This window comes from Pteropus alecto, unplaced genomic scaffold (assembly GCF_000325575.1).
Source record: "Pteropus alecto unplaced genomic scaffold, ASM32557v1 scaffold7, whole genome shotgun sequence".
NCBI lineage: Eukaryota > Metazoa > Chordata > Mammalia > Chiroptera > Pteropodidae > Pteropus > Pteropus alecto.
In genome coordinates this window covers 10550707-10566619 of record NW_006494614.1, presented here as the reverse complement: position 1 = coordinate 10566619, position 15913 = coordinate 10550707, and the positions used below count along the sequence as shown (strand labels likewise).

At 35.8% G+C, this 15913-nt stretch overlaps 1 protein-coding gene across 2 annotated transcripts; it reads right to left on the bottom strand.

Moving 5' to 3' along the window:
• Nucleotides 1-246: 246 nt before the first annotated feature.
• CNR1 (cannabinoid receptor 1) lies at nucleotides 247-15647 on the bottom strand. 2 transcript variants are annotated; one of them, XM_006926323.1, is made up of 2 exons: nucleotides 1664-1788; nucleotides 247-1564 (listed from the first exon to the last, which is right to left on the bottom strand). In XM_006926323.1, the coding sequence occupies exons 1-2, from the start codon at nucleotides 1723-1725 to the stop codon at nucleotides 307-309; spliced, it is 1320 nt and encodes a 439-aa protein (XP_006926385.1). In that variant the 5' UTR covers nucleotides 1726-1788; the 3' UTR covers nucleotides 247-306. The 2 variants fall into 2 exon arrangements, with proteins under 2 accessions (XP_006926385.1, XP_006926383.1); XM_006926321.1 differs by adding an exon at nucleotides 15583-15647 and having other exon boundaries at nucleotides 280-1788.
• Between the last annotated feature and the right edge of the window lie 266 nt (nucleotides 15648-15913).

Below are 15913 nucleotides of genomic sequence, written 5' to 3'. Positions count from 1 at the left end.
TTGGTACTTAGACTTAAAATTATGTAGCCAAAGGTTTCCCTCCTATTTCGTTGAGACTTTGAAGGACCTTCCAGTCACTTAAGCAAAAAGCTTTCTTCACTGTAAACCCCTGGAGAACTGAGTTTGAGAACCTACACTATTGAAGTGTTAGAGAACAGACAACTGATCATGGTGACAATCGCTTTTTCAGTGCGCATAGTAAACTTAAAAAATATAACCGATGATATGAAAGACTCTTCTAGATTTTGAGCTTTAAAAAAAAAAAAAATGAACTTCTTTTCCTGTGCTGCTAGGGAGGCGTCAGGCTCACACAGCCTCGGCAGACGTGTCTGTGGACACAGACATGGTCACCTTGGCGATCTTGACCGTGCTCTTGATGCAGCTCTCTGCAGCCCTGTGAACACTGGCTGCATTGTTTGCATGTTTGTGCAGGCAGTCCGAATCCCCCATGCTGTTATCAAGAGGCTGCGCGGTGCCTTCACACGAGGGGAACATACTCCGGAAAGCATGTCTCAGGTCCTTGCTCCTCAAAGCATAGATGATGGGGTTCACGGTGGAATTTAGGAGGCAGAGCATACTGCAGAATGCAAACACTGTCTTAATGAGCTTGTTCATCTTCCCAAAGACGTCATACACCATGATCGCAAGCAGAGGGCCCCAGCAGATAATTAAAACCACAAGGATCAGGACCAGGGTCTTGGCCAGCCTAATGTCCATGCGGGCTTGATCTGGCCGAGTCACCTGTACCTTGCCGTCCTCTGATGTGTGGATGATGATGCTCTTCTGGGTGCCGCGCTGAATCATGCGGACCGCGTGGCTGTGAGCCTTCCAGAGAATGTACATGTAGGCGTACACGATAAACAGCAGCAGCACACTGGTGACCCCGATCCAGAACATCAGGTAGGTTTCGTCAATGAGTGGGAAAATATCTGAGCAAACGGATTGCAGCTTCTTGCAGTTCCAGCCCAGGAGAGGCAGCACAGCGATCACGATCGCTATGGTCCACATCAGGCAAAATGCTACCACGGCCTTGGGCCTAGTGACGATTCTCTTATAGGCCAGGGGCCTGTGAATAGATATGTATCTGTCGATGGCTGTGAGGAACAGGCTGCCCACCGAGGCCGTGAAGGAGGCCGTGACACCGCCCAATTTGAACAGAAACACATTGGGGCTATCTTTGCGGTGGAACACGTGGAAGTCAACGAAGCTGTAGACAAAAATGACACTCCCCAGGAGGTCTGCCACTGCCAGGCTGCCGATGAAGTGGTAAGAAGGCCTGCAGCGGAGACTGCGGGAGTGGAGGATGACACACAGCACCAGCAGGTTTTCCAGGACCGTGAAGGTGCCCAGTGTGAGGGACAGCACGGCGATGGCCAGTTGCTGGCTGGGGTTCAGAATCATGAAGCACTCCATGTCCATGAAGTTCTCCCCACACTGAATGTTCTCTCCATTTTCTTTGTAGGATGAAAGAGACTTATTGTAAAATTCAGTCATGTTCACTTGGTCTGCTGGGACCAGCTGGGGGTTGTCTCCTGCAGTCATCTTTTCTTGGAAAGGACTTCCCCTAAAGGAAGTCAGAGGAAATTTCTGTGGGAAGTACCCTAATTTGGATGCCATGTCGCCTTTGATATCTTCGTACTGAATGTCATTTGAGCCCACATACAGGAGGTCTGTGGTGATGGTGCGGAAGGTCGTATCTGCAAGGCCATCTAGGATCGACTTCATAACCTCCGTCTTCGATTAGGCCAAACTCAAAATGACTGAGAAAGAGACCCGCAGCAGGGAATCCTAACAGAGGGAAAACAAATAAGCTGAATGGTGAGAAAACTAGGAGAATTTAAAAAATAACAATACAATGTAATGAGTACCATCATGTTATTTCATTCCTGTCTCTGAACACAGGTAAAATCCTTGTAATATGCAGTCAACAAAATGAGTTAGTTGCTTAGTTAAAGAAAAGGCAGCTGAAAGTTTGTGATGTGGCACGTACCAGAAACACATTTCTTTCCTTATTTAAGCTCTTCAGATATGTCACTGTATGAATCCTGTATGGACCTCTAGGGTCCATTAGTCAAGTGAAGAATGTATCTTGGGTATAGTGTGCATTTCACAGTCATGTCAGGAAGTGTTTACCACCTGGCTTCTACTGTCACACACATACTGGTGGGGGACAGGGGAAGCAACATGTCACACAATCTCTGCTCTTGAAGACATTATCACCTTGTCACACAGGTAAGACTGAACTTGCAAGACAACCAAAGAACAAGAAAGTGTGGAGTCAGGGATTGAGTCGTGCAGCCTCTGTATTGACTGTATAGGGGGTTGGAAGAGACTGCAGAGAACCAGAAGAAGCATGTGGCCATGGTGGGAAAATCCAGCTTCCAGTCCTGGCTCCATCAGGCAAATTTCCTCACCAAGAGGAAACATTTGGACTGAGCCATGGCTGAGATGAACTTCTAAAATGTCTACACCAACCAAGAAAAATGTCATGTCATGAAGGACAAACTTGCACTGAGGCTCATGGAAAGACCAAGATCTTTATCACTGGAAAGGAGTGATGACAGACAGTACTTCTTGGCAGCGTCCCCATCAGTGGTGTGGTGACACAAGCATGCTGGAAGACAGGAGACAGACCTCATCATCTATGTGGATGGCACTGGAAATAAGGACGACTGAGAGGAGAGGCCAAATTGTAAGAGCTCTTCAATTATAAGCTAAGCAATTTTGTTTTGTTTCAAAATCAACAGCCAGAAAATTTTACTGTTTGTAAATGTTTGTTTATAATGTGGCCATTGGGGTCTTTAGCTCATAAAAAATATTATAAGTGCTGAGTGATATCTATAATAATTAAAATAATTATATAATTATTTAATATAATAACTAAATAATAAAACCAATATTTTATTTATGGTCTTTTTGTTGTTTCTAAAAATATTATACTGTACTACAAGGAAAAAAAAGATAGTCATTATCTTGGAACAAATTTAAACATGCTAAATATAGACATCCTACCTATCTGAATTAATAATTCATTTATTTGTCCATTCAACAAATTATGGAGCACCCACTATGTTCCAGGCACTGTACTAGGCACCAGGGGCACAACTGCATCAAGAAAGAGTTCTTGACCACATGAAGTACGGTGTAGCAGAGACAGGCAGCTGACCCCATAATTATGAGAAAGTGTGGTGACAGCTACAATTGGGGACATATAGGATGCTGTGACAGCAGCCAATCTATGGGGTTAAAGGTAGCTTCCCCATGATGTTTATGCCAAGAGTATGTAGAATTAGTGTGGATGGAGACAGGGCATCTTATCATTTAATCCTGAGTTAATATATTTATTACCATAACTAGAACGGGATTTCTACTTTGTCTATTTTTTTATGATTTTTTTTATGATTTCTATATTGTCTATTTTTCTTATATGATTCACCAGCTGACAACATGATAGCAGATGAGGAAGAGAGCTGAACTCTTAGAAATAGTCACATAAACCTAATAGGTGACAGTTGAATTTTATTAACTGGTATATAAAAGCAGTAATTTAATAATATTTACTGGCCTTTTCTTAAAATTTGAGGAGAGAAAGGTAATTAATTCAATGGATATTTCACTCGAAAACCAAAGCTCGAGGCCAACAATTTACAAGCTGCTACCTAGAGCCAGTCCAACCCATCTTCTCTCAAGTAACTAACTCTTCCTTCATACTTCCCAATTGAAAACTAATTTATTTGAAATTTATATTATTCATATTATTACATTCAAACTATTCAAAATTCAAAAGATAAAAAAGGTACAGGAGAGTCAATCTCTCTCATTCTGATGTCCCAGCCAACTAGCTTTCCTGCTCAGAAGCAAAAAGTTTCTTATTGTGCCTTCCAGAAGTGTTCCATGAATATTCAAGTAAATACGTATATTCATTCCCCCTTTACTTTCTTTTTAAACACAGTGTTCTGTACCTTGCTTTTCCACTTAAAAGACAATTCCACGGTAGTCCACAAAGCCTCCCTCCATTTGGCAGCTGCCTTAAGTAGCCTTCAGATGAATGTGACCAGCCTCCTACTGATGGAGGTTTAGGTTGTTTATCATCTCCTGCTGTTACCAATAATGCTGCAATGAATTACCTTCAGTCATTACAGTTTTCACATTTCTCATGTTATTGTGAATAATCTTTCTATTCGTCCAAGCTCATACTTTGGACTTACCCCAGAACGCCTCCTCCTTCTTGGCCTCTATAATCAGATAGACAACTAAGTCTTGCTGATTTTCCCTTTTTAAGCACTTACGGAGAGCTTATGATGTGCATGTGGCATTCTTATATGTATCAAATTGTTTATTTTCACGTTGGTCGTGTGAGGTGAGTGCTGCTATTAGCTCCATTTTATAGACAAAAGTCACAAAGAGGGTAAGTGATTTGCCATTCACGCAGCTAGTAGGTAGCAGAGCCAGAATGAACACAGATGTTCTAGTTCTAGAGCAGTGTTGGCCAATGAAAATGTAATGCGAGCCACATGTGCAATTTTAGTTCTGTCTCTAGGTAAAAAGGAAAATGTAAAAGGAGAAATTAATTTTAATAGCATATTTTATTTAACTCACTGTTTCCAAAATATCATCATTTCAACATGTGGAACTAGCCACATTTCAAGTGCTTAACAGGCACATGTGGCAAGTAGCTGCCATATTGGACACTACGGGTCTGGAGCTGCTTTTATCCTTTATGAGACACCATCTCTCTAACCTAAGACAGGGATGTTCCTATCTCCTTCTTTTCCCCACTGATTCCAACCAGTCAAGGCGCTAGCAACGGAGGGAACACCGAATTAGAAATTAGCAGACCAAGATTAGCGTTAGACCCGTGTTAGTCTTTCAAAATCTCAGTATTTCATCTGTAAAATGGGAAGGCAGAGGAAGAGGAAGAAGATCTCTAAATCATAGAATTATTCTGAAAATTAAATATTTAAAAAAGCGCTTAACATAGTGCCTGGCACAAAATTGACCTCTTAATAAATATTATTATCATTTCTTAGTACTATGGCTCTTTGCCATATATTATCAATTATGTATCAAGATAATTCATTGCCTTAATTACATTATAGGCATTACATTACATTATTTGATTTTTATTTCTGTCTCAGCACTTAAAGCATGATGCAAATAGAAGATATACACATGGTTAAGGGAGGAGGAATGTCATTTGTTATATTGCAGGCATTTGAGAGACTACATATATTCTATCATTAAATCGTCATTACAACTCTATCAGGTGCTTATTTATAATTCCCATTTCACAGACAAGGAAATAGAGGCCATTAGATATAAATTGTCTAGAATATGAAAAGTTTGTAGCTGAACTGATGTCTCTCAGACTTCGGAGTTTCTGCCTTTGGACTTTATGTACTGTTTTAAGTATTAACAGTAACTAGGATAGAGCCATTTTGTATTGTATATCCAAGTCTTCTAGCTTCTTACAAACACAAATTGAAGCATTTTGTCAATACATAGTAATTAAGACTACCTCCTACTAAATCACTATTTCCTATCCCAGCCCCTCAAGGTGGATCTGCCTACTGGCATGCCCTCAAGGACTTAAATTTTAGTATTTGGAAGAGCTATGAAGTGGAAAAAATAAAAAGGACCACAGACTATTTCCATAATGCAAAACTCATGTGCCTATGATTTACTCTACATTACGATCACCACATACATGATCATAATTTCCCATCTTAATGCAATCAAGAATTTTCATTAAAATAAACTAGCTTGTTAAAATCTGAGCCAGAGCATGATGTGGTTATGAGATATAAAGTAATTTCTGTCCAGTATAAGCCAACTTTAATTAAAGAATACAGTTAAAAAATATACATGGATTTTGTGCAGTTCAAGGATGTCAGTAATGTCCAAGTACCACAGTGCACAAGCTATTTTAAGTTAATGGGATCATGGCAGGGAAACCGTTCTCTGCATTTCAGTAATTCTTGCCTTTATTTCTACATTTGGATTATTACGGTAATTTCCACCTGCTTATTTTTTTTTATCGAGAGTTTTCTCTGAGAGTTCATTAGTAATATAGTTTAAGCTTTGGGGGATACAGCTACCATTAATTTTGTTTTTGTTTGCTACTGGGAAAATCATAATTGGAAATTTCTAGCAAGATGCGTAGATATACCTATTAAAGAAGCAGTTGGTTTTTATTACAGTTATAGTAAAAGAATGATTGAATGACATTTAAGGGGATTTTCCTAGAATTCTGCTTTCATATAACAAACATTCTAATAATTTAAGCTATAAATCATGCCTTCTTAATAACAATAAAAATATTTTAATGTGTTGCGTACCTGTTCTTTTTGTCTCTCTATATGCATACCTGCCTGTCTACCACCCCCAAACTTATACATCAGCTAGCAAGCTATGGTATCATCAAAGAAATTTAATGGATATGGAACCAACATGGAGTTTTTTTAAAGTCTACCCAGCGTCTATATATTTGTTTCTATAACCATTAAGGGTATAAAACATCTGTATTCTGATTACGGTGAGCATTGAGAAAATCTTCAAAACAAGACTTCAAATAGCAGCTTTTCTAGATCGGTATAATTTAATAGCAGGTTATTTTAGTCTTCATTGCCCAGCTGGAGACCTTTGTTTTAGAGAGACATTTCAATAATTTAGATATTAATCACTGTTCTATCTGGAATAAAAATTCTTGCAATTCTGGCCTGTACAGTATCTCTGGGGGAACAGACAGTAGGCAGTATTTGATTCCTGCAGGTTGCCCTGTCCAAGAAGGCAGAAAACCCCCTGGAAGCGTCAGTCACAGACTGTATCAGCCGACAAGGCAGGCTCTTTCTCTAATATCCTAAGTTTATAAATGCTTTAACGAGAAATGTCGAACTCATAGTTTCCAAATTGATAGGAGTTCAGAGTAGCAAATGCCAGAGTCCCAGGCCCTGCCTTAACCCTGTTTTTTCCCTACTTTCTTTGTCAGTTCTATGTTGTTCTGCTTGGCTCACCTCATAGAAGCACTTTGTGGATGGTCCAAAAGAATGACGGTGCCAGTGTCTGTATTTGTTTGTTATTTTCCTTTCATTTCTGGGAACATGTCTGGTTTCTACTAATTTGATCAAGAAAAATAACTTGCTAATGTATTTCTCTAAAGTTAGTAGGGAATTTATTAGTTGACTCTTATAATTGTATTATGTCTAAGTCATGTCCTCATACACATGGCAGATCTCATAAGCTAACAACATAACTCGATCAATAATATTTCGGCTACAGTTGAGTGGACAATTGAGTCTTTCCTAACTCTTACCTAGTCATTAGAGTTTTGGAATTATTAAAGTAGTTTGGTAACTTTTTGCATTATCTTCTATAGCAAAAAGAAATAAGGGATTGACTTTATTATCCTGATAATTCAGTCAAAAATACATAATCCTTCTTCTTTGTATTAATGTCAGCTCCTTTTCTCACATTTAAAAGAAAATTCCATTATGCTGGTAATGCTTGATTGGTTCTCAAAGCTTTAGCTTTCCATTTATTTTGTAAAATAGAATAGAAGTTATTAAATGCACTATTTTCTCTGGTCTATTCTTACTAACAAAATGAATATTAGTTTTTCATAAAAATACATCAATTAATATGAACTAAACAGACATTAAGATACGTATGAGGCTGTATTTCTTTTCAAATTAAACTTGAAGTATGCTTACTTATTTAAAATTTAAAAGCTTGCTAAAACTTAAAGAATATCAGGGTTCAAGAAATGATGCCTTTAAACTACAATTAACACTCACTAGTTAGTGATGATGCCTATCGCAAAGAGCCTATCACAAAGGCAAATTAGAGATACAAATGAAATGAGTCGCTGATCTTTACAAGTAAATCCATTTACCATTTAGTTTTGTTCTGTTGTTCTGATGTTTTTTCAGATAGAGCGATACCTTTTCTGCATAATCTGTAAAGAAAGTAATCAAGCATAATTGAAGCAGCCTTCCCTTGAAACAAAACATGCCAAGTTTTCAACTCAGTAGAAGCCTGGTCATATATAAACTACTCCATAAGATTGTCTTTATCTTGCATATGAGGTTTGGTCCTTAAAAGTCAAAAGGAATATATTATTCTGATCCATAATATATGCAGAACTCATTAAATAGGTTATTTTTACGTTCATTACAAAGGACAGCAATAGTTTCAGTGTGCCACATGGTGTCCAATGGTTAAGCATACTTTTCAATTTCCTTGTTCATTCTTCAATAAAGAGTATTTTCTCTTTGAATCCAACTAAAAACAAAGTCTTGATTCTCCAGTTCAAATCTCAAAGAATTTGGGTGTTTTAAATGTGCAACAGAGAAAATTCTAATTCCCAAGTATTTCAATAGGAAACATTTGAATTTTTACATACCAGGCATTGTGCTAGGCATATATATTATTTTTGTTAAATATTTACATGAAATAGATGCTATAACAATCTCCATTCTACATATGAGAAAATCAAGAGGTAAAATGCTTTGTCCAAGGTCTCCAACGAGATGGGGGAGGGCTGAAACCTCAACCAGGTCTGCATGACTCAAAGTCCATGCTCTTAACTTTAAGGTCCAGGAGCCATTTAATAAGATACTCGTCTTTCCACTTCTAAGGAAGGGGGAAGAGTTGATTTGGGGAAAAAGAGGTAACAAATAATGCATGATAATTTTACACAGTGAACAACTAAAGTCTGGAGGAATGATCTGTTAACAGCAAAAAGGATGCTCGTGGTACTTGCAAATCATCCTTGCTTCATGTCTTTAGGGACAAAGTATGACAATTAACTATAAACTATAAATCCTAATCCTGGATTAGCACCTTATTTGTAGTGACTGTTGGCAAATAATAAATAAAATTGAGACTATTTTTTTAATCAGGTAGTGTTTTGTTTTTTTTTTCATTAGTCAGTTGTTAGGACTATGGATGGTAATGTCAGTTTCCACAACACCAGTGAGGAATGAAGAGGGTATCTTCTCTAGGTGTGAATGAGACAGGACTGTTGTCAGTAAATAAAAGCTTTACACATTCATTCTCTATATAAAGAAATTCAAACTCACTTGAAATTACTCTACTTCCCACCTTGAGCAGTGTGATTTTCTTAGACCCAGAGGGAAGAAGATGGTGGCTAGTTCCTAAGATCTTGGCTAGAATCAAGACAGAAGAAATCCTGTAAATCAAAGTGGGCTCCAATGAGAGAGTGCTCTTGAATACTCTTGGTGCCCAAAGGGCACAGAGCTGTGTGACTACAGAAATGTGGCTGGTGGATATAAAGTTATAGGCCCTCAGATGTTTCACTTAACACATTTTTATTGTGTGCGTACCCTGTGCCTAGCACTGTAGACATTATATATCCCTGTACTGCACCTGTGTAATGGCTATGGGTCAAGGAAGAAGGAGAATGATTCTCCATTCTACCTCACCCCATCAAATAAAGCCCATCCATCTGCCCTTCCCCTCCCACAGATGACAGATTAGAATTGGATATGAATACATGAAATAGGCACATGATATTTCATCAACAGAGACTACTGGGTTGTATAAATCCCCTCCTATATATGCTGTGAGGTTTTCTTTCTGGAGTAATGATGAGTCATCCTGTAGCAGTATTTCTTGTTTCTAAACTCTTCAGATTATGAACACTTTTACTGTAGGGACCTATCTTATATGGCCTTGTATGTCCTCTGTCTGGCACAGGGTAGGTATTCAAAACCTGTTTTTTAAATGAATGTTGGTGTGCTTGGGCAACATGGCAGATCTATCTTAGCAGAATGGCATTTAACTGTGGATAGTTTTCCTTGGCATAAAGTCAGTTGATTATTAGAGAATTAAACCTGAGTCTTGGTCTCATACAAAATTTCATCTAGAAAAATACACAAATGTAAAAGTTACATAAACAGCATCAACAATTATGTATCCCAGGATCTTTTAGCTCAGTATCAAATAGTAGTTATACTGACAGCAAATGAAGATTATGGGCAAAGATATTTACTTTTTATTATCATCCTTGTTTAGCCCAGGTGTATATTATGAACTGCAATGTTTAGCCACATAACAGTGATATATAAAGAGATCTTTGTGATATGCACAACCCTGAACGAATCCTAGTTACACACTGATGATAGACCTTTAAAGACGATGTATGAAATTACGATAATAATGGACTTTTTCCTTCCCTCAAATACATGCTATTATGCATTGATCTTTCCCAAATGAGTTTCTCCATGTGCAAGTGTCTTTTCAAAACTTGTCAAGAGAAGTTATATGAAAATTCAACCACTAGATGGAGTGGCTTTTATAAGCCCTTAGGAAGCGACTTGTTTTTCTATTCAGGACATGGTCCTTGCTTTGGTTGAGCAACTTCTCCTGCTACAACATTTTATGTATTTTACAACTAAATTAATTAAAACATAAATAAGAAAATATATTATGAAGTGTTAAAATGAGTTATTACTATTGCCTACAAAAACTAAATTTCAAATTGCTTTTCTGGAGCATAAGGACGTTGAGAAAATTTAATACATTAATAAAAATTAATTGTGAATATTTGGCCTTCTGCCTCAGGAAAGTAATTAAGAATGAGTAAAAGAAAGCAGTCCTACTGAAAACGAATGATATGTTTACGCCAAGAGATGCTAAAAGTAAGAAGGGAATGTCTCAGGAGCCCAAAATCAATTCTAATAACAAACTGTAACAAACGCAACCGATTTCTATTTTATGAAACATTTGGCTTTCCAATTTTCAAATATGAAATTAGCAACACAGGTCATAACTCTATGATGAAAAAGAATGTAAAATTATTTTCTATTATTACAGGGGCTAAAATGGAATATTTCACGAGAAGTGAATATTTGTTCAAATACTCATACAAACTGAGGATAACAGTAGCTTTCTAAACAATTCAATTTTCTTCCTATCATTTTCTCCCTGAAATAATTTTTAAAAGTTTTTATTATTGTGTAAATCCAGCGTTCCGTTCAGACATGATTTTAAAAACTAAGTACTTATGTATCATCTACTTTAGTTGAAACGTTAACTAAAAAATTTTCAGTGTGTACTAACAATGCAAGATATAAACAGAGAAATATGCTTTCAAGATGCAAGTAATTATGTACAAACAGAACTTGAAGAACTAGGTTTCAGTAAATATGAAAAATATGCTTTGGAAATGTAGTTATGATTAAGAAGAAAGTATGCAAATTGGATGCGAGTACAGAATTTTTATGCCATTGAAACCATGAGGTAGTTCTATTGTACTCATTCAAGGTCAAATCCTTCCTAGGGTTTGTGTGATGCAATTATGCAATTTTGTATGGAGCTGAGTAACTGAAAATATGCAGAAAAAATGATGTGAAGGTAAAGAATTAGGAAATAAGATAGGTAAGAACTGACAAATTCCAGTGTACATCTTAAAGAACAATTTGAGAAGTCCCACAGTGGTTTGTAAGTGCATGCAGAGTTATTTTATAGTCAGTGGCTCTCAAAGGGTGGTCTCCAGCAGCTTCAGCATCACCTGAAAACTTAAGAGAAATGCAAATTCTCAGGTTCCACCTCAGTCCTACAGAAACAGAAACTCTAAGGCTAGGGTCCATCTGTGTTTTACCAAGGCCTTCAGGAGATTCTAATACACTGTAGTTTAAGAATCATTGTTAAAGATTATGGAGACCTATGAAAAAGACTAACTGGGTGGGTGTGGGAGTGGGGAATAGAATTAACCTTTAAGAAGAATTGAAGTTAGATAGAAAGACTATTCTATGAGTATAGGTTTTTAGATCATTAAAATGGATTGCTAAGGGAGCCTGCTCATGATAAATTAGTCTCTCACAGAAGAGCTTTAAAACTAAGCCATTTCTATTTGATTGGAACAGAATAATGTAGTCTAGCCTGAAAATAAGCATAAGGAATGAAGAACCTCTCAAGGTTTTTCATCCTACAATTCAGGGCTCCTCTGCACTTTTTTAGAAAACTTATTGTTATATATTTTGTCCAGCAAAGAAAAGTGGCTTCAAAATATAATACGTAAGTGTCCAGTGTGCAGATATAAATTAAGAACGCCACACCATTTTCTCCTAATCCTACTGACAAAATCTACATAAAGTTTCATAGGACTGACTGTTAGTCATTTCTTTCAACACCATTCTGAGGGAACTCGTAGTTACTGAGCATAAAAGAACAGGAAAAAAGTAAAAGTAGTTAACATTCCAGTTTTTTAAAATGGAAATGTTTTTGTTTCTGTTCTTCCTTTTTCAAAATCATAAAATAATGTATCATAGGAGATGAACCAAGAAAACAAGAAACTAAAATGGAAATTTTGCAGTAGGCCCAGGTAATGCAGATCCACTGCAAATTACCCTGGTAATTACGCAATTTACACTGCTTATAGATGGCAAGTATCTTTCAAAACTACCTAAAAGTTATAAATATATGGAAATTTATGCCAAAGCACTAAATTATGTGACTCTAAGCAGATTGTTCCCTTTCTAATTATTTCATCAATAAAAATAGATCATAGATTACTCTTAATTAGTTTCCTAGCTGACTAAAATCATTGAAAGATATCTTTTTTAAAAATTTGTAAGAACTTAGATATAATTTCCAAAGGTAGCTATACATTTTTCAAAGTCATATTCCCACATATGCAAATGATTCTTTGGACAACCTTTTGCTTACTTTGGTTATGTGTTAAGTTGTTTAGTTTTCCTTTTTCTCCCCATGCATATTACTTGATCACCCCAACTTACAGAAAAGCTGTAGAAAACACAAATTCTGGTATCAATGCATTAAAATGAGTTAAAAATCTGGTCCAATTAACAACCCACACCAGAATAATCCCAAATACACAGATCATGGTGGCATTAAATTAAATCTTTCTTGTAAAGAATAAATCAAGTTGATTTATTTTTAAATATAGCTCAGTTAAAAAGCAAGCAAGAGTGATAAAGCCATACTACCTATGATTTTGGTTCACTTGCTATATTAAAAAAGACATCATTTTTAGCCTCTCGGCCAACAGAATCAATGTTATAAAATATTCTAGTACAAATGTCCATATGTGAAAGCAGAAACTTGTGTTTTTTAAGAGCATAATAGAATTTATCACCAATTTAAATGTGAAACTCCTTATAACTTAATTTATAGAACTCATATTGATTCCAATTATCTCTCTAAATATAAAATCTAAAAACATGAATGAAGAAATGAAGAAAAGAGGGGAACTCTCCCATTTAAACATAAACTTGACAAACGTTATTTCCTAATTGTATTTTATTTTAATTACATTTAAATATACTACTGACATACACAGTCTGTGAAAGCATTTGCCAGGATACTCAACTACCATAACAGATTGCCTGGCACATCTTTGAAAAATGCCTCTGCTTTTCTTTAAAAAGCAATAGCATGGAATTTGCTAGTAGGAATTTAAAAAAATAGATATTACACTGTCAAATTTAGGAAACTATACTGCCCTTTACCTCTAAGTGTTAAAATATAATTTAAAATGCTATTCAGCGTTGATAATGGTGGTAAGAAATCAAACCGAAGATATCAAATTTCTATTCAATGAATCTAAACTCTAAACAATTAAGTTAGAGTGGAAATTTAAGACATTAGATAATAAAATTTTGGACTCAGGGAAAAATGATTCGCTGTCTGTGTTAGGGAAAAATGGAAATTATATCCCTTGTTGCATTCAAAAAATGCAAAATCTACTTAGGAATCTTATTCAAAAATACAGACTATAATGCAATAGCACAATGGGTTAAAAAAAGAGTTAGCTACAAAATATCAATTCCCACATAATCAGTCCCAATTCTCATACTCAAAAAACAAAAGAAAACAAAACAAACAAAGCAAAACTTTGAAAGTTTTCCTAAAGTGCAGGTGCAAAAATTTTGCCAGCTGAGTCTAAAATAGAATTCGTAGTATTCTGAAACAACTACTATGACTCTGCCAGGCCCACTTGCTCAGGTTTGGTAAGTAAACAATTCTTCCCTCAAAAATCTATACAAACACAACTGTGAACCTCAAGAATTCCATGGTCACTAGGTTATGCAATTAACCTGTCCAAATGAAACTTAAATTAGAGTTTATACATTAATAATCTAATGGAAAATATCAAAGAAAACTAGATCAAGAATATGTTTGTTAATTGCAGCTATCCTAGGAAAGCTATTATAATAAAATATAGTACTTTATTTTCTATGAGGTACCTTGTTCACTGCAGAAATATGACCCAGGAAAACTTTTGGTAAATATTTTATATTATGAACTGGAGGTAATCACTGATTACTTTATGTAATAATTTTGATCTATTATTACTGATAAATCCAAAACATACCTATTATCCATGCAGGCCTGTTTGAGATAAAAATTCACCTAACATCAAACCACTTGCATAGTACCAAGAGAGGTACTGGAAAGCCACTAAACATAACACTCCCTTTCCATCCCTCAAAAATTTCCTATAGCTGTAACTTACTTGTGATAGTATTATAATGTGTTATATGTATGTAACAAGTATTACCATGTTAATATGCATTGTGATATAGTAATAACTTTGTATGTTTTCTTCCAACTTTCCTTCAATTTTCTTCCCCCAAATAACAAACAATTAGCAAGATTGTGTTAAACCCATTAATTAGTGTTTATGATAAAACTATAACCGAATGTGGTTATGCCCATTCTGGCATCTTTGCAAGATTCTTAGAACACATGGGACTGGAACAGAGTTCCACTGGATAGTGGAAAATAAGAACAGCCTTGTTTTGATTCAATGTAGGTACTTCCTTTTGCCTTGAGTCTTCAGTGTCCATCTACACAATCACCCTAAATTTGGACATTTAAATCTGTAGTATTTATTTAAAACCTGAATTGTGCATTCAAATATATAAAGGCAACGTGCCTATATGTTTGAACATGATATACATCTATGAAAAACTTTGTTCATACCTATGTATAAAAGTATTTATACATCTAGTCATCTAAAATTATGTAGTATATAATTTGACTATATATACACATTATATATATATTCTGGATGACAGCTATTGTTTATTTTAGTCCAGAAAATATCTGAGAGAAATATGAGTTGATCTATAATATGTTATGAAGTTAATCTGATCTAATTAAATGGTTACCAAAACATTTAATAGCAATTCAGTGGCAAAGTGTTGACTCCTCCCACCCCTCAGAAACAACATTCCTGTAGTTATAATATAAAGTTAACATTGTTACAGAACCGGATTAGGAAAGAGTTGGAGATTCAGGGGTGAAAAATATGTAGTTAAAGTACATCAATTGGTTTTGATTAGCTCTTATTCTTTAACTTCTCTACCAGTCAAGAAAAAAAAAAATCAGCAGAGCTTGTGGTCCCTCAAATTATAGATATGCAAACAATAAACCTGGCCTCAGCACAATTTTTCAAACAATATTGGGTCCAGGTTGTTTCAGAGTCAAAAGCAGAATGATAAATAATTTAAACCCAAATGCTGGATTCATTCTAACTAATTTGTCGGTTCAATTAGAAAATGATGAGTACAAAAATAGAAGAGACAGACTTACGCTGTGGAGACACGGCATCCCTTTTTGCAAGAATGAAAGCTCTCATCTGTGTTCTTCACGCAACTGAGCTAACATAATTACGCCCTAGAACAACAGGCAGCAACCTAAAGTAAAGGCTCCATCTTACTGACCAAATTCAAGATGCTATAACCAAATCTTGTTTTACTCATCATGTGTTGTTAAGGATTTTCAAATTTATGATTTTTTTTTTCAGCATTCCTGGAGAGCTAATGATGGGAAATAATACCCTTCTTTATTAGGTCAACTGTTTTGGAGGGCAAGAAACATTTGTTAAGCATAGTGAACCATAAACTATTATTATAAGTTCCAT